Raw genomic sequence first — 22,509 nt, forward strand, 5'->3', positions numbered from 1 at the left:
GTCATTCTTAAATGGAAGAACTTTGTAACCACCAGAACTCTTCATAGAGCTGGCCGCACAAGACCCGATGGTCACTCTGACAGAGCTCCAGAGTTCCTCTGTGGAGATGGGAGAAACTTCCAGAAGGACAACTATATCTGCAGCACTCCACCAATCACGCCTTTATGGTAGAGTGGCCAGATGGAAGCCACTCTTCTGTAAAAGCCACATGACAGCCCGCTTGGAATTTGCCAAAATGCACCTAAACAAGATTCTTTGGTCTGATGAAACCAAGATTGAACTCTTTGGCCTGAATGCCAAGTGTCACGTCTGGAGGAAACCAGGCAGCGCTCATCACCTGGCCAATACCATATTTACGGTGAAGCATGGTGGTGGCAGCATCATGCTGTGTGGATGTTTATCAGCGGCAGGAATTGGGAGACTAGTCAGGATCGAGGGAAAGATGAACAGAGCAAAGTAGAGAGATCCTTGATGAAAACCTGCTCTAGAACGTTCAGGACCTCATACTGGGGCAGAGGTTCATCTTCCAACAAGTCAACAACAGCACACAGCCAAAACACAGGAGTGACTTCGTGACAGGTCTGTGAATGTCCTTAAGTGGCTCAGCCAGTGCCCGGACTTGAACCCGATCGAATATCTCTGGAGTGACCTGAAAATAGCTGTGCATCAACACTCTCCATCCAACCCGACAAGAGCTTGAGATGATCTGCCGAGAAGATTGGCAGAAATTACCCAAATACAGGTGTGCCAAGCTTGTAGCATCATACCCAAGAAGACTTGAGGCTGTAATCACTGTCAAAGTTGCCTCAACAAAGTACTGACTATAGGGTCTGAATACTTATGAAAATGTGATATTTCAGTTATTTATTTTTAATTACTTTGCAAACATTTCTAAACACATATTTTCGCTTTTTTATTATGGGGCATTGTGTATAGATTGATGATAAAATAAATGAATTTAATCCATTTTAGAATAATTAACGTAACAAAATGCAGAAAAAGTGAAGGGGACTGAATACTTTCTGAATGCAATGTAAGATAATGAAACGTCTTTGGTCTGCAGCATTAATTCTGGGTCTGATTGTGTCCAAATAAGCCAGAGGTTGCACTGCACCAATCATCCTATGAGGCTGAGCAATTCATGAGCAACACCAGGCCTCATGAGCACATAGAATTAATGGAAATCGCAAATAAAATGCAAAACATTGGAAGTACTCAGTAGTTCATGTAACATCAGTGTCTGAAATGTTATTTTGTATGCAAGAGATCAACTTTTTCTTCTTTACACGCCAGTGCATTCCTGATTTCCATATCAGTGCATAGCAGCTCAGAAGACAGGAATGAACCATAAGTCAGGTGATGGCACATGTCAGTTCCCGTTCCACTAGAGGCGCTTTGTGCCTGGCCTCTCAACTTTATACCAGTCATGGCTGAGGTGTCTAGGGTGACTCCTGTCATTTGAATGCTGTTGCTGACCTAGATAGAAAAAAGTGTAGGTAAATGGTTTGTGGTTTTTATAAATTTATAATAATTAAAAATGAATTTATATCAGCTAATAGTTTAGATTTAAACCAATACGATGCATCTCAAATATTTTAAGTGTCTCTAGTATTCAAAGACATCTGTTTTATTAAAAATAGATCTGGGTAGAGGGCCTCGGGATCTACTACTCAGAATTCGCAAATAACTATGCCTTGCAACAGAGGAGGGAACGACACATTGCTCAATTGGATACAATCCAACTCATTGATAATGTTTTAGATCAATGATCTTTCATTATCTTATGATCTTTTTATTTTTTATTTTTTTATTTTTTTATTAATTTATTAGAAGTGAGTACAATGCATTGGTACAAAAACGATGTTAACATATTACATTCTCTGTACAACTTCCCTTTTTTTTTTATAAAGAGAGAAGTGAGAAAGGATAGAAGAAAAAGAGGTTGTGAGAAGTGAAGAATAGATTAGTGAGCATGGGTGAAAAACCAATAAAGAGAAAGTGAAAGAGAAGGAATAAGTGAAGAAGGAAAGCAGGAGGGAGATTATTCCATTGCCACCGTGAGATGTTTTTTTTTTAATATTCTAAATCATCTTTCACCCATACCTGAAATTGTTGGTTTTCATGATACTATGTCACCACATGAATCCAAGAAATCAATAAATGGGGACCAACTCCTTAAGAATAGGTCTTGTTTGTCTATTAGGAGGAGTCTCATTTCTTCCAAATGTGCTGTGTCCAGCATATTACTGATCCACATTTTAAATGTTGGTATATTAGCATTTTTCCAAAATTTAAGTATGTTTTTTTGCTGTTATTAACCCATAATTGAAAAATAAGTTTTGGTGTGTATTTAATTTGTTCCCATCTCCACTTACTCCAAATATAATCATTTCAGTGTTAGGTTCCATTTTTGTCTTAAATAGCTTTGAGAATATATCAAATATATCGCCCCAAAATTTATAAAGTTTTGAACAAGAGACAAATGAGTGCGTAATATTGGCATTTTGAGAAAGACATTTATCACAAATGGGAGAAATATTTGGATAAAATTTATTCAACCTAGTTTTGGAATAATATAATCTATGTAATATTTTAAATTGAATTAAGTTATGTCTAGCATTGATCGAACATTTATGTATATGCATCAAATTTTTTTCCCATGTTTCTTTTGAGATTTTTATCATTAATTCTTTTTCCCAGTCTTCTCTAATTGCCTCTGTTGATGGTAATTCTATATTTAAAATACTGTTATACAAGTATGATATTAATTTTGTTGACTCCGCATCTGATCACTCACCATTGATCTTAACTTTAAAACTAGAGGGAACGGCAGGTATAAAATCGTTTTGGCGTTTTAATACACGGTTAATTAATAATCTTATGATCTTCAACCAGAGAACTACATTCTGTTTCTGTTTCTCTGTGACACTGCATGTAACTTATATTGTATCCAATGCCCAGTTCCAACTGCTGGTTCTCCTCTCCCAATGCGAGCTCAGTGGAAATAGGAGGCAGCTGCACTGTGATCATCCAGGAGCTTATTGTTTACATCAGTAACCTCCAACATAATTTAGGGGGGGGGATAGTTCAGAGGCCAATAATTTAATTGAGGGGATTGAAGGGTTTCTCATCTAAATCATTCTAGCATACCTTTACATATCTCAGTCACGAATATGTTGGTGGAGGTAAATTTACTGGGGTATGACAGAATTTAAGTATTTTACCTATCTGCAAACAATCAAGGCAATGACCATCTCTAACAAGAGAAATTTTAACCACCCAATGTCAATGGCATTACCATCACCTGACCACTATCAAGATCCTATTGGTCAGAGGCTGGGTATCTTGCAGTGCATGACTAATTTCCCAATATTCACAAACAGTTCACCATCTACAGTCTCACATCAGAAGAAGTTTCCTGGATGAGTGTAGTTCCAAAAAACACAAAACTTTTGATACTATCAAGCCAAAGCAGGCCACATGACTGGCTCCTTCTCCACCACCCTAAACATTTATCCCTTCTATCACCAGCACAAAGTGAATGCAGTGTACAGAATCAATAATATGCACTGAAGCCACCCAGCCTGAGAACTCCAACAACATGTACCTCATCACTAAGGAGGACAAGAACATCAGGTCCAAGTAAACATGACTATCTGCATGTCCCCATACCTGGCCTGAAGACATGACCTGGAAACAAATTGGCCATTATTTCACCACTGGATCAAAACTGTGAAATTTATTTTGCAACCGAACGAGAAAAACAGCAGTGGTTCAAAATGAAATTTCAGAACCACCCTCTCAAGGTTAGTTAGAGAAGAGCAATTACTGCTGGCCTTATCATCAATGCCCATACATCAAAAATTGAATGTTAAAAAAAATAACCTCCTAAAACCATGTTTATACTCCAGAAACTGATTACACGCAGAACAGAAACTGCTCAACAAAACAGCTCAAGAAGAATGAACATAGAAAAGCACAGCACAGGAACAGGCCCTTCGGTCCTCAGTCTGAGCTGAACATGATGCCAAGATTAACTAATCACATCTGCCTAGTTAATCTTGGCATCATGTTCAGCTCAGACTGAGGACCGAAGGGCCTGTTCCTGTGCTGTGCTTTTCTATGTTCTATGTTCATTCTTCTTGAGCTGTTTTGTTGGGCAGTTTCTGTTCTGCGTGTAATCAGTTTCTGGAGTATAAACATGGTTTTAGGAGGTTATTTTTTTTAACATTCAATTTTTGATGTATGGGCATTGATGATAAGGCCAGCAGCATGATCCATGTCCCTCCATTCCCTGCATATCTATGTGCCAATCTACAAGTCTCTTAAATGCCCCTATCATATCTGCCTCAACCGCTACCACTGACAGTACATTCCTATCCTGCACATCTACTTTAAACTTTGCCCTTCTTACTTTAAGGCTATGCCCTCTAATCTTTAACATTTCCACCATAGGATAAAGGTTCTGTCGAACCTATCTATGTCTCTCATAACTTAATACACTTCTATCATGGTCTTGCCTCACCTTTGGCACTCCAAAGAAAATATTCTAACTTTGTTCAACCTCTCCTTGTAGCTAATACTACCCAATCTAGGCACCATCCAAGTAATCCTCCTGCACCCTTTCCAAAGCCTCCACATCTTTCCAACAATGGGACAACCAAGACTGCACACAATACTCTAAATGCATCATAACCAAAGTCTTATAATGCTGCATCACGACTTCCTGACTTTTACGCAAAATGCCCTGATCAATGAAGATGAGCATGCCATACATGTTCTTTACCACTCTATCTACTCGTGTTACCTCCTTCAGGGAGCTATGAATCTTGTCCCCAAAATCCCTTTGCACTTCAATGCTGTGAAGAGTCTTGCCATCAACCATATATCTTCCCCTGACAAGTCAACCTCCCAAAGTGCAACACCTCATACTTGCTAATAGACTCCAAATTGGTGTATTTTTAATTCAATAGATCTAAAATAAAGAAAACTCAGAAATCTCTGCCAAAAAAAATGCTTACATTAAAAATAATGCTCACAGATTGATTTCCTTGAAACGAGAAATTGTAAGACATATCTGAGCTTGTACTTGCCTGTTAACAACTGAATTTGTAACCTTTTGTTCTGGGCGACTGTTTCCCAGGGCACATTTTAGCAAAAGGGTCTACACTTTTTGCAAGGGTAGCTATCCTAAGGCTGTCATGACATTCAAGGACTATTGTTTCTGCATCTGCATTAATGAAAGATTTGTTCCAAGATAACCCAGGGTTTACAGCTCTATTTTCTCCCACAAGATAAAAAAGCAGGTTGGTGAAAACATCACTCAATTGCTCAGACAACTAGGTTTATCCTAAACACATCTTGAACATTTCAATGCACTACCCAAAACTGCCTTTCCAGTTCCATTGTATATAAAATCATTATTATTATTGGAATATGCCAAGTAACACAGCAGAAAAATACATTAACACTAAAGAGATAGAGACTGGGATTAACTGTGCAAATGAACATCATTCTATATGGGATTACTCCTCCAAATCCTCTCAAATCCAGTTCTTATTGGGCTTAGACTGACAGATCACAGATTACATTTCAGAAAACCTATTTTGGAAACTAACATTGTGCTTACGGAGAAAGCATTTCTACTTATGGATGCCAATTCATCGATGGGGTTATTCATCAATATTGTAGCACCAAGAATCTTGTCCAGAATTTTTACAATGTCTTTGGAGAAGATACTGTTACTAGTTAACCCTTCTTAAAGAATGTAATTTTACAAAACCTTCTGTTCCCATCTTGGCATTCCAGTTATCAGAATCTCTCTCTTTTAAGCATGGCTTGAAACAAATAATGCTATGGTCACATTATTAATTTAGAATAAAACTTAGCTCAAGCTAGAATTTCAAACTCTCAATGCCATTTACCTTTAATTTATTGTAAGATAGATGATTTAGTATAGATGCATTTTAATGTATTGCTATCATCTATTTTCTAAGATTTCCAATCTTATTTCATTTTCTGAAATTGTTATTGTCTGAGCCAAAAAAAATCTAGTGTTTCTACTAAAATTAAGGGAAATATCTTCAAGATGAATTAATTTAGCTCAAACTTAAAAATATATAATTAGACCAATATACATTTTAATCACTTAAGATATACAAAGAAACATGATATATCAGCAGCACTTTCAAACCAAGTCCCACAAAGACTCCAAATAAAAGACGCTTAAACCAGCTGTTGATATGAAGCATACAGTTTCATGATACATGCTGGAAGCAAACTAATGTTTTTCATTAAACAGCAAGAGAAATATCCCTGGGTCTATTAATATGGAACGGAATGTAAACCAAATGAAACTGAAATGGCCACCCATTCTACAGCTCATTGATTTTCATTGTGATTGAGTGCCAGAAAGTAAAATCAGGTGATCATGAGGTAGAGGCTCGATTGCTACTGTCCAACCTATTAACTATGTTTCACCTTTTCATCCAAAACAAATTCACCTGGCAAGCATAATGACCAAAAATCTGGTTTTGAAAAATGATCTAAGTAATATAATGTTTTAAATTAAAGGCACTTCCACATCAATGCTATTAACTGCTCTGTAATTATTGCCCTTTCAAACTCTTTTTGAATAATGTCATTATATTTTGTCACTTCTCTGGCATCTCTCCTATATTAAGCAAGAAGCAAGTTTATGGCAAACCCTTCTATGATCTCCACCCACAATAATCCAGGATGTATTCCGTTTGGTCCAGGTGACTTAAGTCTTTAGGAACAGCCCAATCATGTTCTTTATTGAATTTTGCTTAATTTATTAACTCCCCTTTCATTGACATTTTGGCAGCATTATTTTATTTAATAAAAATGGGTATAAATACCCACGGTTTCAGCTATGCCCTCCGCGTGTACACAATGGTCGCTTAGGGCCATAGTGAATTGGATCCTTCACCTTACCATCTGCTTAATTAACATGCCTAAAGAATATACTTGGGTTCCATTTTACATTGTATGTTACTCTCTTGCTCTCCGTAAACCAGTCTAATTTTCAGTTTCTTAATTCACTTGGTCCACCTCACTTCTCAAATCTAGCAATGACTCCTTCCTCATAGGGCTGAAAAATAGGCTGGTCACAAATACATTTCTGAAATTCATCTTACTTGTCCTATTACATTTATTAATGTTCAGGTGATATAAGTTTATCTTTATGTTTACTCTGCAGTTCTTACAGCTTTCCATAATTTCCCTCCAGATTTATTTCTTAATCTCCTTTTCACTACTTGCTGTTTTACAGAATAGTGCCAGTGGGATGTCAGCCCTCTTCTCGTGACTTAACTATAAAGTATTGTATTCTATCCTGGCTTCAAGAACATACTCTTTTGAACTCCATAATATCTTGGCTTTTTATTTTCTTCTACCTATTTGCTGAATAACATCCAGGAATATTAAGTACTCAACTCTGTCCTCTTTTGAACAATTTTTCAGTCAAACTCACCATGTAATTTTATTTGTCTGTGCTGGTCAGCAGCCTAATTAAGCAATGCATCGTTACATTTGATTTAATAATCTTTTAACATGTCCTTCCTTTTCTGATACTGCTTAGTGTGTAGCACTCTCCCAAAGTTAAGCAGAAGCTTCCAAGAACAAACTCTTTTATATCCAAACCAACGTGATGGCCACATGCATGCCCACACAAAATTTAACAGAAAATGAGATAACTATGAGAGATGGGAGCCATAGCTGAGTTTAGGTTTTTTTCTTCTCTTAAACTAAGTATGTTATAATACTTACTTTCAGCGGCGCTGCAGTTCTGTCACTGGCCGTGTGCGCGACTTTGGCGCCTTTGAGGGAGGGTGGAATTAAAATGATGTTTTCTCCTGCCTGGCCAAGATATAATTTCTCGGGCTGCTAGCTGGTGCTGAAAAATTGATCCGACTTGCGTTCTCGGAGGTTTTTAATAGCTGGAGTAAAATAAAAAAGCGACTTCCAACGCCGACAACGGGACGGATCTCACGTAGGGGACAAAACATAAGGTAAGTCGTTTATTCTACATATAAACTTGCTTCTTAGAATGACTTTAATCAAAATTTTATTGGCGAAAATGTGATTATGGCCCCATATGAACCGGCAGTGTTTTTCCTGCCGATATGGGGTTCAAATTCACCACACACCGCAACGTTCCAATCGATCGCATTCCACAAAAACCTACTCGCAACATGATTAAAATGGCCATTAATTGACGGGAATTAATTCATTCCATTTGGCCTATAAATTCACAACAATGAGATTTTAAAATCATGTTATATTGTGAATTCTTGTGTGAATGTTATTTGGACACTTAGGCTATTTAATAGTTAATCTTTTCTTAAGAAATGGATAGATGTTTAGATCTAGTAATTGAATTTTGTAATTAGCTACAATTAGGTAACTAACTAATTATATGCTTTAATTTCAGGTCATCCATGTAAGATTGTTTCATATTTGTTTCAGAATGCTTCAATCCATAATAACTGAAAATTTTGTTCTGTTCTCTTAATTTCTAAGAAAGTTATGGGCTTTTGACTGTTCTCGATCACAGCTTTTGTGTTAAGTCAATGGAAAAGCAATAGGGAACAAGATGCTAATTTCCGAGTATGAAAATGGCCATAACTTTATTAATACTGAAGATATGAAAGCGAATTAGGTGTCAAATTAAACTTCTTTTTATGCTTTCTCTGATGGGATAAATTGCAGACTTGATTTTTAAAAACTCAAAATTTTGTAACATTGCCACTTAAACAACCAGACTGATTACCAACTCTTCAATTGCCAAAGCACAGAAGTCATAGAACATAGAAAAGTACAGAACAGGAAGAGCCCCTTCAGCCCCCAATGTCTGTGCAAAACATGATGCCAAGATGTTCTCACTTATTTATATATGAATCATCTTCAAATTTTCAAACTTTGTTGAATAATGAAATACATTCTATTAAAATAAGCATATCTTGGTAAATGCAAAAATGGCAGAAAGTGCAAAAGCATGCAGCACATTTTTCTGAACAAAAATTAATTCAACTTAAAATAGAATAAGGAGTCATGATTGGGACTAATCAACTGCAAATTCCTTATGATATGTGAAATATCAGCTTTAAATCCTGACAATTGAAAAAGCTTTCAATTGTTTTCTACAAAATTATTTTCTACATAAGATAGTATTCAAAATAGTTACAATTTATAAGATTTTGTTGGACATTATGTATTTTTGCACATCGAGATTATTAGCTGTAGCATTTCAATCTCTTTTTCATTGGGTACAGAAATTACATTTATGCATAATTACATACATAATCATTAGTTTCACACCTTTTACCTTCCCTGTTATCAACTGTGGAAATTTAGTCCACAATTACCACTATCAATTATTGAGTATTATTTTGAATATTTAAAAGATACTTCCTGAGGTTACAGCTCCTGAGGAAGGACCCTACAAATGCAGAATTTCAACCTGTAATACCCACTGCCCCTAAACAGATTTGCCTTACTTTGAACCTCCAGGGGACCAGCTAAACTTATTTTTTAAAGGCTCCAATAAGTTTCATGTTTCTTTTAAGGAATACATTTTATTTTAAAAAGGGACCTTGCTAACTGTAATAATGACAGTAAAATAGTGTAGGGTGTTTTCTAAGCTATCATCCTGATTTTTAATCTCAATTCCTGCTTCCTTCAGGGAAAAAATATGAAGAATATAGTTTAAAATGCATGATTGCCACGTATAACTACAAGTTTATAGATGATTTTACCATTGTGGTTGGGAGAATTAAGAAAGGTGATAGAGAGCTTAGCAATGTGGTATCCTGTGTGCAAATATCACCAATAATTTGTCCTAGTCCAACTACACAAACGAGCTTCCCCTCCCACTCATCACCCAAATCAACTCCCTCTACACTTCGTGCTGCCTTAGTAAAACAGCTAATATAATTAAGGACCACTTCCATCCTGGCCATTCCCTCATCTCTCCTCGGGCAGAGAATATAAAAGGTTAGAAGCACGTACCATCAGATTCAGAAACAACTTTCCCCTACTGTTATCAGACAACTGAATGAACCTCTCATAAGCCAATAGTGATGTCCCAATCTCCGAACCTACCTCATTGTTGTCCTTGATCTTTTTTTAAAAATCTGCATTTTCTCCGTTGCTGTAATACTGTGATACTGCATTACAATATTCTGTACTCCAATTATTTTTATTTGTGCACTATTATACTTGCACACGATTTGATTTTACTTATGTATGTTAATTTTTAATTGGATGGCAAACAAAACAGAAATGTCACAGTATCTTAGTCCGCATGACACTTACAAACTAATACCAACAGCAATATTGCCACTACCAAAAATATGTAAAATTGAGAACATTCTTTTTATGATTTTACATTTTTAACATGCAAAAAAAGTTCCCTGCAAATAAACAATTGTGAATATGCTCAGGACAATTATTTTTTGTCACCAGCACACCACTGAAAGTTAGTCAATATAAGGTCTTTAGCGATTCCCTTATTGGTCTGTGGGCAATTCTGTGACATTTATTTGAGCTATTAGCCATGACTTAGTTACGTGCAGTCTGAGCATCTTTTTACAATTAACTCTGCAAATACTCAACATTTAATTTAGTTCCCGACACTACGGATTGTTTGCATCCTAATTCAGTCTTGCAATATGGAATCTTCACGTTCATGATTTTTCCCAAAGTAGAGCCATGTTTGGTTTAAATACAAAATATTCTTTACCAATTGCATTCTAAATTGGGCTCCTATGATGAATTGATTTGTGATTTCAGAGTCAGAGTTATACATGATGGCAAAAGACCTTTTGTCCCACTGAGTTCATGCCAACCATCAATTACAACAATCACATTATGTCTAAAATTTCAATGAACACCCTCCAGATTCTACAACTAATCTACAGCTTAGGGGCTATTTGAGTTGACCAACTAACTGGCAACCAGTACATCCTTGCAACCTTGCATTGCATAACAAATACAAATTATATTTCAAGAGATTCAAAAATGGCAGATGGAGTTTAATGCTGATAAGTGTGAGGTCCTACATCTTGGCAGTGACAAATCAAAATAGGACGTACATGGTAAATGGTAGCGAATTGCAGAATGCAGTTGAACAGAGGGATCTAGGAATAACTGTGCATAGTTCCCTGAAGGTGGAATCTCATGTAGATAGGGTGGTAATGAAAGCTTTTGGTGTGCTGGTCTTTATAAATCAGAGCATTGAGTATAGAAGTTGGGATGTAATGTTAAAATTGTACAAGGCATTGGTGAGGCCAATTCTGGAGTATGGTATACAATTTTGGTCGCCAAATTATAGGAAAGTTGTCAACAAAATAGAGAGAGTACAGAGGAGATTTACTAGAATGCTGCCTGGGTTTCAGCACCTAAGTTACAGAGAAAGGTTGAACAAGTTAGGTCTTTATTCTTTGGAGCGCAGAAGGTTAAGGGGGGACGATAGAGGTCTTTAAAATTATGAGAGGGGTAGACAGAGTTAACGTGGATAAGCTTTTTCCATTGAGAGTAGGGAAGTTTCAAACAAGAGGACATGATTTGAGAATTAAGGGACAGAAGTTTAGGGGTAACATGAGGGGGAAACTTCTTTACTCAGAGAGTGGTAGCTGTGTGGAATGAGCTTCCAGTGGAAGTGGTGGAGGCAGGTTCGATTTTATCGTTTAAAAATAAATTGGATAGGTATATGGACGGGAAAGGAATGGAGAGTTATGGCCTGAGTGCAGGTAGATGGGACTAGGTGATAGTAAGTGTTCAGCACGGACTAGAAGGGCCGAGATGGCCTGTTTCCGTGCTGTAATTGTTATTGGTTATATAAGTGCAATATGCACTGGGAATGGAACAAAAAAAAATCGTAATTGCTGCAGCTTTACAGGCACATTAACACAAAAATATGCAATAATCAATAATACCATGAATTATCAATATACAATAAATGATCAGTAATACTAAGTAACCAGACCATTGCAGTGCAACCTAAACAAAAACCCTAAACCATTGCTGAGATAGGGTTATGGTTAGGGTTGTGCAGTTTGTCTCAAAAACCTGAATGTTGATGGGAAGAAGCTATTCTTGACTCCAGAGATCGGAGTTCCCAGGTTCCTGTACCTTCCTCATCATGGTAGCAGCAAGATGAGAGCGTGGCAAGTGACGGTTTTTAGCTGACTTTGAGTCAACTCCTCACGTAGATTCCTTCAACAGGTGGTGGTCGACTGGGCAATGTCCATCACTTTCTACAGCCTCCTTCCTTCTTGGACAGTCAAGTTTCTGAACCAGGATATGATGCAATCAGTCAGCCTGCACTCAACCATTAACCTTCAAAAAGTCAGAGTATTCATCAACAACATGCCGAATCTCCTCAATCTTTTATGGAAGTAAAATCTTTATGATTGCATCAGTGCTGGGGCCCAGGACAGATCTTCAGAGATGTACACATCCAGGAACAGGGCTGTTGACTCTACTCCACCATCCCGTCAGCAAAGACAGGTTCATAGATTCTTGATTTTCCCTTCCTTAAGTCGTCAGTTCCTTGACCTTGCTAATGTTAAGAGCAAGATTGTTGTTCTGGCACCATTCAATTATTGATGTCCCTCCAATACTCTGAATCATTGTTACGCATTCTTCGCCCAACATTGGTATCATCAGCAAATTTAAAGCTGACTTTGAAGCTGTGTCTAGTCACACAGCCATGGGTATGGAGAGCAGAATAGAGGACTGGGGTCAGTCTTGAAGTGCCCTGTGCTGATGGTCATTGAGGAGGTAATGTTGTTGTCAATTAGTACTGATTTAAATTTGCCCATATAAAGGTCATGTATCCAATTGCGAGTGGAGACCCATTTCTCCAAGTTTGATGATGTTTAGAGGGGATGAAGGTGTTGAATGCTAAGCTGCAGTCAATGAATGCAGCCTGATGGATGTGTTTGTATTGTCCAAGTGGTCCAGTGCAGATAGGAGAACCAGCAAGAACATTCTACTGCTGATATGTTGAGGTGGCAAGCATCTTTTAGTGGTTCTGGGTTCTTATTAAGGCAGGATTTGAAATGCATCATAACCTACCACTCAAAGCACTTCATCATATTGAACATGTATGCAACTAGTCAATGGTCATTGAGGCATGTTACCTTGCTCTTCTTGGACACCAGATTTAAGGTTATCCTTTTAAAACAGGTTGGGACTGTAATACTGAGAGGTTGAATGTATCCATGAAAACTTAAGCCAGTTGGCCTGCACAGGTTTTAAGAATGTGACCATATATACGTATGTTTTACAAGGATTTACCTAGTGAAAGATCTGACATAGACCTCAGAGCCTGATATCAGTGTCATCAGGGGCTGTGGTTATCTGTTTCCATAACATATATAAAGCATCACAGCTTTTCAAATACTATTTTAAAGCTGACATTGATTTTGCCATTTTTAGAACACTCAAAACTATAATCTTCCTGAGTTAGCACTTCAGAAAGAAAATGTTGTGATAAATGCCAGCAGCTGAAGAATAGATGACCTTTTGACATGGAAACTATCAAGAATTGGCCAGCAAAGACCATCAATGAAAAATCAGCAACTAATATTTTTATGATTACTGACAAAGTGCATCCAATTGGAGTCAAAATATTGTAAAGCTGCTGAACAATTCCAGTAATCATTGAACTAGAGACAATCTACAATATAACATGGAGGTAGCAGTAAAACAAAAGCCTCACTGATCTTCTTTGCAACAGTTGTGAAGAATTGTATACAATAATTCTAACGTCATATACTGGCTCATCAGTAGTATATCACAATGCGTTGGGATTGATTTTATTCAATACAGCATGGTTTTACTTTATGTGCACAGGCGAGTAATTTAATATCATCAGACTTGCTCTCGCTGCATGTTCATCAGTTCAGATGTGCATGTTAATTGATAAACACACTCGATCAAGTGCATCAAAGACATTTTGAATCTAACATTACGAGCAGAGGAGTCTTCTTTTTAATCTTGAGTTGAACCAATAAAGAAAATTAGGTTAGCTCCTTTGACTCCTCCTATCTCAATTTTCCCATTTATGTCAAAAGGAACAGAAAAAATGCCCCTATTTCCATCTAATCTTGGTATACAGTATTTCAAGATGAATATTTAGAGTTTACATTGCCATTTCCATCCCATTTTGTTTTAGATTATAATTGTGGCATGAAGCCCACATAGCACCAAAGGGTTTCTGCCCGAAACGTCGCCTATTTCCTTCGCTCCATAGATGCTGCTGCACCCGCTGAGTTTCCCCAGCAATTTTGTGTACCTAGCACCAATGAAATGTAGTCTGCTCAGATGTGTGCAATAGAGTCCATGAAAAAAAATGCTTCTGGAAGAAAATTGGCTTTGTGTAAATGAATGTAGACTGAACACTTTGTAAATCTACTCATCAAAATTCATAAATGGAAACATTTGTTACTTTGGCCTAAACTCTGAAATTTAAAGGATTGGCACAGCTAATTTTAATCCAATGTATTTCAACTTTGTCTTAATATGGCTTTTTTTCCCCGAAAGTAGTTCATCTTGATAGATTTTAGTGTAATTTAGTGTAAATGTAAACAGTAGAATTATTTGATAATTTATATGCTGAAAGATGTATTTCATTTTGTACAATTTGATGTGTTACAAGACTTGATTTTTAAGTTTAAGGTGCGAATACTTTAAACATCATGATTGCATTACAGCATCATCTTCGTCTACATTGATAAAACAGAAAAAGCGTCCTTCCTTGAGGTTCATTAAAGGCATTTCATTTTTCTCCCACTAAAATCTACCACAATTACCATCTCAGCCTTCCATGATGCTCAGCCTTTACTCATTTATTAAAATGTTTTACCTTTTTCAGAGTTCAAATAGAACAGGTCTATGGTTAAAGTTTATTGAACTGTGCTTTCATGTAACCTACGAATATTCTAGAAATCCAAAATTCAATCAAACTTTTAATATACTGTTGTTAAACCGGCAGATTTCCCCAATACATTTCTCACATTGGTTGACGGGAAATAATAATCCTATCACATGATCAATGATGGGGTGGGAGATTGCAACCTTCACGTGTTTCTCTGTTTCGACGAATGCAATCAACCTGGCGTGCACAATCAAATAAAACAAGTTGTCCGACAACTTTAGGCTGTGCACGCCGTATGCAAGAAGAAGATCAATGATTTGTATCTTATTGCTAATCTTTTGCCCTTCATTATAATATTTGTGACCTTCTATCTATAAGTAATACTACAACAGTAAATATTACTCTGAAACATCTTCCTTTTTCAATGCTGTAATAAGCATCCTCCATGCTCAACTCCCTTATATTATTCAAATCAAGGCCATTTCACACTCCAGCTCCCACTCCCCACCACCCATCTCTCAGATGATTTCATAACTACTAACTTCACATTTTCCTTCCTTTTAAGTAACCTTGGTTTCAAAACCCATGTCTATTGTTTTTTTTATGTATAACTCAGAGATAAACATATTCCGCATGAATTTCAATTTTTGAGTGGGATCACATTCTTCTCTCAGGAAATTACATTATTATACTAAAACAAACGATAAACCGCTTCTTAAATCATCTTAAAGCAAACCGGTACCTTCAAAATCATGCCACAATCGGAAGGCAACATCTTCCAAAGATGCAGGAAATATTTCACTGGGATATCCAGTTCAGAGTGTAACAACTAAAATAAATGTTCTTTGGAAATTCACTTTAGCAGTTTTTAATGCAAATAATAATAATAGCTATAAAAGTGCAATTTTGAAAAGAAAGAAGGCATATTCTGATGTCTTTAATGGATCAATGTTTAATTCACTGAAAAATATAATTAAACCAAGATATAACAATTTAATCCACACTATCTGTTGAATGATATTATTTCCACTATGTAAAATAAAGCTATTTCAATTGGATTCAGTAGTTTTCAGTAAGGGAAAGTAATAAAATTAACCCAAGGTTCAAACTTCCAATAACTTCACAGCTCCAAGGTGGATTTATATGGCCTTCAAGTTAAATAATGTACAGACTTACTGATGCTGTTATACAATTAGAATAATTTGTTAATAGTCATTGCCAGGCTTAAAGATGCAGACTGCTCGTGCTACTACCAAAGAATGGCCAACAATGTCTTTATTTTTTGAGAACAGAAATATGGGGCAATAAAAACAAAACAAAAAACTCCCAAAGGATTATTCCTCCTTTCAAAATTACTGAAATGTCTATTATACCAAACAGTATAATGAGGATTCCAAAGGCAAAAATCTCTTCAAAAATAAAAGAATAAGATAAACTACTAACATTCAAGAGAATACAGAGAATTAGACTTAATCAGAATAACTGCAGTCAACACACCACCAAGCCGATTATCAGATAAGGACGTTTACTTACATTTCATATTTACTTACTGGACAGACATATTTTTTGAGATTCTGGTGAAACGAACAATGAGGTACAGTATTTAGACAACCATTGACTATTAATACAGACAGAACTCATCAATACAAACTCAAATATTTCTTCAATGGAACACATTAATAATGTACTAGCAGCTCTTCTTACACTTAAGATTTGCTTTACCTGTACTTCTACCTATCTCTCATAAAAATTGTCTTGTATTTATTACTCACGCAAAACATGTAAAATAATGGTATTTGCTAAAGCATACTCTATTAAACAAAAAACTTAAAGCAGTCACTTAAGTGAATTATTAACCTCATTTTGCATTTCATACACTTGGAGATTGACCACTACTAAAATTACACAATGTCCTCAAAATAAAAAGGCATTTTTGCATTTAAAATGTTTCTGTAGATTGAAGAAAATTATGAAAATCACATTAATCTAAGCAATGGATCAAGTTGACCGAGCAGCTTCTGTATGCATAATGTTTGCCCAATTTAGTTCCAATTTAAAAAGGTAATATCCATCAGGTTGTCAAAGTAGAAAGATGATTGATTACATCTGTGCACCCAATATATGGTTTTAGTATGTTCACATATCTATTGACCAATAATTTTCAAAAACAAATAAGTGGTAAACTCAGTTTTATTCCTGATGAAGGAATTATTTCTGGATGTTTGCAACACTTCTGGTGCTGTCCAAAAACAAACAATATTTGTGATTCCCATACCAAATTCCGTTTCAAATTTAGGCAACGACTACCAGAATTTGAAACTAATACCATGTCATGAATTAATGTTTTTGTAATTCTTTGTTGAACAAATTATAATTTTCCTCAACAGGAATACAAACATTATTCTCGCAATGCATTTTAGGGACATGTGGCAGATGATTTGTATTGGAACTCTCATCTTGGTGTCACTTATAAACAAGTCATCTAAATACTGAACTTTTTTTCTAATTATAAATACAAATCTTACCTTTTTAAATGCAATTTGCTTCCCTTTCTTAAGTGTCTTCTTTTAAATGAAGCATTTAATCTAGGATTCAATCTGATCTCTCAGATGGATATTAAAGATTCCTGATGAGGAAGAAGCAAGTGCCCTGGCCAATATTTATTCCTCATCCAACATCACAAAAATGGACCACCTTATTATCACCTCTGCTACTCCTGGGTGACTGTTGTGCACAAATTGGCCTTCATGCATACAATATTACAACAGAGATTAAAGTTCAGAAAATTTAATTAACTTACTGTGAAGCATTTCAGAATTTCTAAAAAAAAAACGAAAGGCTGTAGATAAACGCAAATAATTTCACAGAAACAAGGGCAGATTGAGGTTTACTGCATCGTTTTGATATAATTTTCACAATATATTGCCAGGCGACTATAGAATCAACTACAATATTAATAATCTAAAGAGTAAAGTGAAAACCAACATTAAATGGAAATAGAGAGGGGCAAGAAAATGGATCTAGAAAACAAAAGGATAAGCTGATTGGCCACTTTTGTCACAAAATATTTCATTCTGAACACAAATGGTTCTTGATCTGCTTGCCTTTGAGTTTCCAAATCCGTCTGCTTTATGATTTCTCTTTCACTTACAGAATGTCCTGACATTAAGAAGTTCATACCAGTTGTTCCATGGTATTTACAACATAATTAATCAGTTCCCAAAATTCCCATTCCAATCAGCCTTGTGTGACTTTCCATTTACTCACCCATGCATTGGAAATAATGGATTTAGCTGTAGCCAAGCAGATGCTAGTTTGGATTGTACATACCATACTATAGTCAAATTTTAGTTCCAATTTGATTTACTCTAGAGGTCTACTTCCATAACATAAGTTGGTATGTTGGTGCTCCTGTGCTAAAATAAGGTTACATGGGCACTGACAGTGTTTTTTCTATGTTATGCCAGGCTAGCATGAAAGCAGATCATCAATAGTTTGGATTACAGAGAAGAGATTCAACAATAATGCTAACAACAATACTTCTTAATTCTGATATCATACAATTATCTAATTCCCAGCTTAGTTTAATTTTAAACTGGACATTTTTATACTGTGGATTGACATCCATCTGGAATCAACTAAAACAGGAATTTGTTTTGGATCTCAAAAGAGAAATATTCATACCCAATTGAATACCAAACATTAAGCAATATTTATTTAGTTGATGTAATTTTTGCGTATTATTTCAGCCATCTGAAGACAACATCATCACCAGTGTAATCAATTTACAGGTTACCATTAAATTGTAATTGAACACAACTCAACAATGCAAAGTATGGTTTGTTGTCATTGTGAAAACCCAAAGAGTTTTGGGCGAGTCAGTCATCAATGATGCTGCAGTCAATCAAACCAGAGTGTAACTGACCACACAGTTATAGAGTACAACTCAACTATTTTAGAACTGGGCAAGATCACTGTGTCTCAAACCTATACCAATATTAAAAAATCCCAAACCAATCTATGTCCTGCTCCGGGCATCAAATTTTAAAAGTTTTGGAATTAAATTAATAATCTATGGCTTGACTTCTGAAGGACTCTCAATTTCAAGTGAGCCAAGATTGGATCAATATTTACAGTAAGCCAATATTTACCAGTAAATAGCCACAACACACTTGACCCCATATTTCTCTGACTGCTTTATAATCATGATATTTTAGCCACACACTAATTTTAAACTTATCACTTCCTTTCATGCCTTCCCTCAAATAGAACAAATAACAACAATTAATTCCCCCCAAAAATTAGATATATGAATTATGTTTCATTAATAAACAGAAAGACACATCAATAACGTCTGGTATTACCTTTTCAAAGAAACAGCACAACATTGAGCCTGAAATAGTTTGTTTTGAAGTCTTACTATCACGCAAGTAAATTCATTAAATTTTATTTACCTAATCCAACAGGTTAGATGCCTCAGGAATTTTAGGATATTCTCACTTTAATCCCACTCAACTACAAAATCCAGTTTGAGTGGAAGTCTATAAAATGTGTTTACAACTAAAACGTATTTTATATTACAATTTGTACATTTGAACAAGGATTTAATATGAAATGCAGATATTTATACCAATAACGATGGTGGTTTGTTTTATATATTTATATGCAGAAAGGCACAAACCAGTTCAAAGAATAAAATCAATGTTTCCTAAATGATCTGCAATTCAACAAATTGCATGTAATTTAATAACTGGCTTTTATTATTGGAAAAGCAATGCTATTTATTTATCCCAATGGTTTTAGTGTGTACACAGCACCAAAGATCCCAAACCCCAATTAGGTTTACATATTTCTATTGAAAATTAATTATGTCATTCAATATTGATATTAATGCATTTAATAATGCATTTTAGTAAAACTGGTGCATTAATAGATTTACCTAATGTATGCACTTTCTTTCTAATGCACTGGAGCATTCCAGGGGCAATAATTTGTCATGCAATGGAAATGTTTTTATTTAGGTGGGAAAATAAATATGTCAAGAGTGCATAAGAAACATGTGCATCTGAAATTTAATTAGAAATGTCACGACTTATCACCAACAAAAGCGGTACTCTTTTACAACCCGAAAACATTTTGTATTTTTAGTCTCGATAGGAGTTAGGACATATATATATATATTATCGTTGGGGCTTATATAATATAATATAATATAATATAATGTGAATGCATCTATTCCATGCATTAATTGTGGTGCTACAATAAAAACTGCAAATTGGTCTTACCAGTCGTTTTTAAATTAACAAGTTATGGATGTTATAGGTATGATGTTCAAGCAAATGAACATGCATCGGTGAGCTTCGTGCCGTATTTAAACACGCGTTATTGGCTCATGTGGCCAAACAACGCATTTTAGCAATGCCCTAAAATAAATGCACTGAACCCCGAGTGAATCAGATATTGTGGCTATGCGTTTGTAGTCTCTGCAAAAACACCTGTGGTTTCAGTAGGTCTACCAACCCACCATTCATCCCATTGTATACACTTCTGTGATGAGGCGAAAGCTCGTCCGCTGCTGCCGCCGATGGTCTTCGCAGAGTTCCTTCCCTGCTGCTGCTGCTGCCCAGGTGTTTAAAGTGCTCAGAATTGCCTCCGTAGTGTTGCTTTAGGCGCTCAGGGCTGCCGCCCCGGTGCTGCTGCAGATGCTCCGGAGTCGGGGTACCAATGATAACGTGCTTTGGGTGCTCGGGACTGGAGCTGATCATGTGCCTGGGGAGGTGCTCGGCGCTGCCGCTCATGTGCTTGGGCAGGAGCTCTGGGCTGCCGGTGTTCAGGCTGTGCTTCTGGTGCTCGGGGCTGCCTCCTCGGTGCTTTTGCAGGTGCTCGGGACTGCCTCCGCCGGCCGCCCGGTGTTTCTGGAGATGCTCGGGGCTGCTGCCTGCCAGCTGGCCGTGGTGCTCGGGGCTGTCGGTGCTGCCGGCGCTGGAGGTGCTGCTGCCATCGCCCACGTCCCTTGAACCACTTGTGGCGCTCAGGTGCAGCAGGCTGGACTGACTGTCTATGGAGCAGCGGCTGCCCACACCCCTCTCCTCGTCCAGCATCAGGCATATCTCCTTCAGCTCCGAGTTCTCCCTCACCACCTCGTCCTGCTTGGACTCCAGCTCCTTCATTTTCTGCAAGTACAGGGCAACTTCTTTGCGCATCACTCCCGCAGTGTACCTGCCGAGCCGCTGCCACTCCCGCGACACCTTCTTGCCTTTCTGCCGGTCGTCGTCCAGGAAGCAGCAGAGGTCCCTGAGCTCCTGGTTGTCCTCCTGCAGCTTCTGGTTGATGTCTTTCAGCCCCCGGATCTCAGTCAGGTGCACCTGCAGCCGACGGTTCACCTCCTTGATCAGGTTGCTGTGATCGATCATGACCGTCATCTTCTCGGCATCGGATCTCCGAAGTCTCCTCACCAGCTCCTCCTTACTCCACTTCATCAGCTCTTCGTCCGCAATTTTAGACAGGTCCTCCCGCGAGCCTTCCGCGTTTTTACTCATTTTTCTACAAAAAAAAAAATCTCGGATAACAGTTTGAAAAAATATATATATAATAGCAGTAGTTTTAATGGTTTGAGGCGCAGGTCATTGCTGCTGCTGCTGCTGCTGCTGCTGCCGCTCGGCGCCGGGCATGGCCGTGCCCACGCGCGCTCCGCAGCCGCGCCGCCACCAACTGGCAAGTTGCTCGCGAGACGCAGCAGCAGCAGCGGCAGCGGCGCGAGCCCGGCGCCCGCGCTTCCCCACAGCCGGGGGACGGCACTGCGCATGCCCCGCGCGCGGTGCCATCTGGTACTTGTAGTCTCGGCATCGCATCATGTCACAGAGAGAGGAAAAGAAGCGAAAGCAGAATAAGGGACTCGACCCGAAACGTCCACGTCCCTTCTCTCCAGAGATGTTGCCTGCCCCGCTGAGTTACTCCAACATTTTGTGTCTACCTTCGATTTAAAAGACGCTGGATATGTCTTCACATTAAGATTGCCAACGCCGTACTGTGGAGACAGACTTAGTAGGTAGGTATGGAGAGAATCCTAGGTGTAATGTGATTACTGTGTTTCTTTAATTACAAGCGTGATTCAAAGTAAGGAGAGAAGCGGCCAGTGTTCTAGAAACGACACCTACCGTTTTTTTTAAATTGCAGTTGGAAAGACTGGACCAGCCACCTTTATCTCACTACGAAAGCAGGCTGCCCATCCTGCAGTGAGTGAGTGAGTCACCTACTTACTCCCGAAAGCCAAGGTTCTCCTGCTTCCTTTGCAGATTTCACCTTGAATCCCAGGGCTTCTGTTTATTTAAAGTCTTCGGGTGTGTCAGTACGCGTGAACACCAATTAAACACTTGTGAGGTAAAATCACGCTTGTAATTAAAAAAACACAGTAATCACATTACACCTAGGAAGTCTCACAAACAACCATGTGATAAATGATATATCTCAGAAAAAATATTTCTCAAAGTGCTGCCATCCACAAGGCAAAATGCAGAATTGTACACAATACTTAGCAATGTTACAAAATTTTGAGATTTTAAAAATCATGTCTGCAATTTATCCCATCAGATAAAGCATAA

At 37.4% G+C, this 22,509-nt stretch overlaps 1 protein-coding gene across 1 annotated transcript in view; it reads right to left on the minus strand.

Moving 5' to 3' along the window:
- ccdc85a (coiled-coil domain containing 85A) overlaps nucleotides 1–21,532 on the minus strand; it is a 213,699-nt gene extending 192,167 nt beyond the window's left edge. Inside the window, exon 1 of the mRNA XM_033026362.1 lies at nucleotides 20,433–21,532. Within this exon, the coding sequence (XP_032882253.1) occupies nucleotides 20,433–21,447 (1,015 nt within the window). The 5' untranslated portion in view covers nucleotides 21,448–21,532. The remainder of the gene's footprint in view (nucleotides 1–20,432) is intronic.
- Between the last annotated feature and the right edge of the window lie 977 nt (nucleotides 21,533–22,509).

This window comes from Amblyraja radiata, chromosome 8, assembly GCF_010909765.2.
Source record: "Amblyraja radiata isolate CabotCenter1 chromosome 8, sAmbRad1.1.pri, whole genome shotgun sequence".
Lineage (NCBI taxonomy): Eukaryota > Metazoa > Chordata > Chondrichthyes > Rajiformes > Rajidae > Amblyraja > Amblyraja radiata.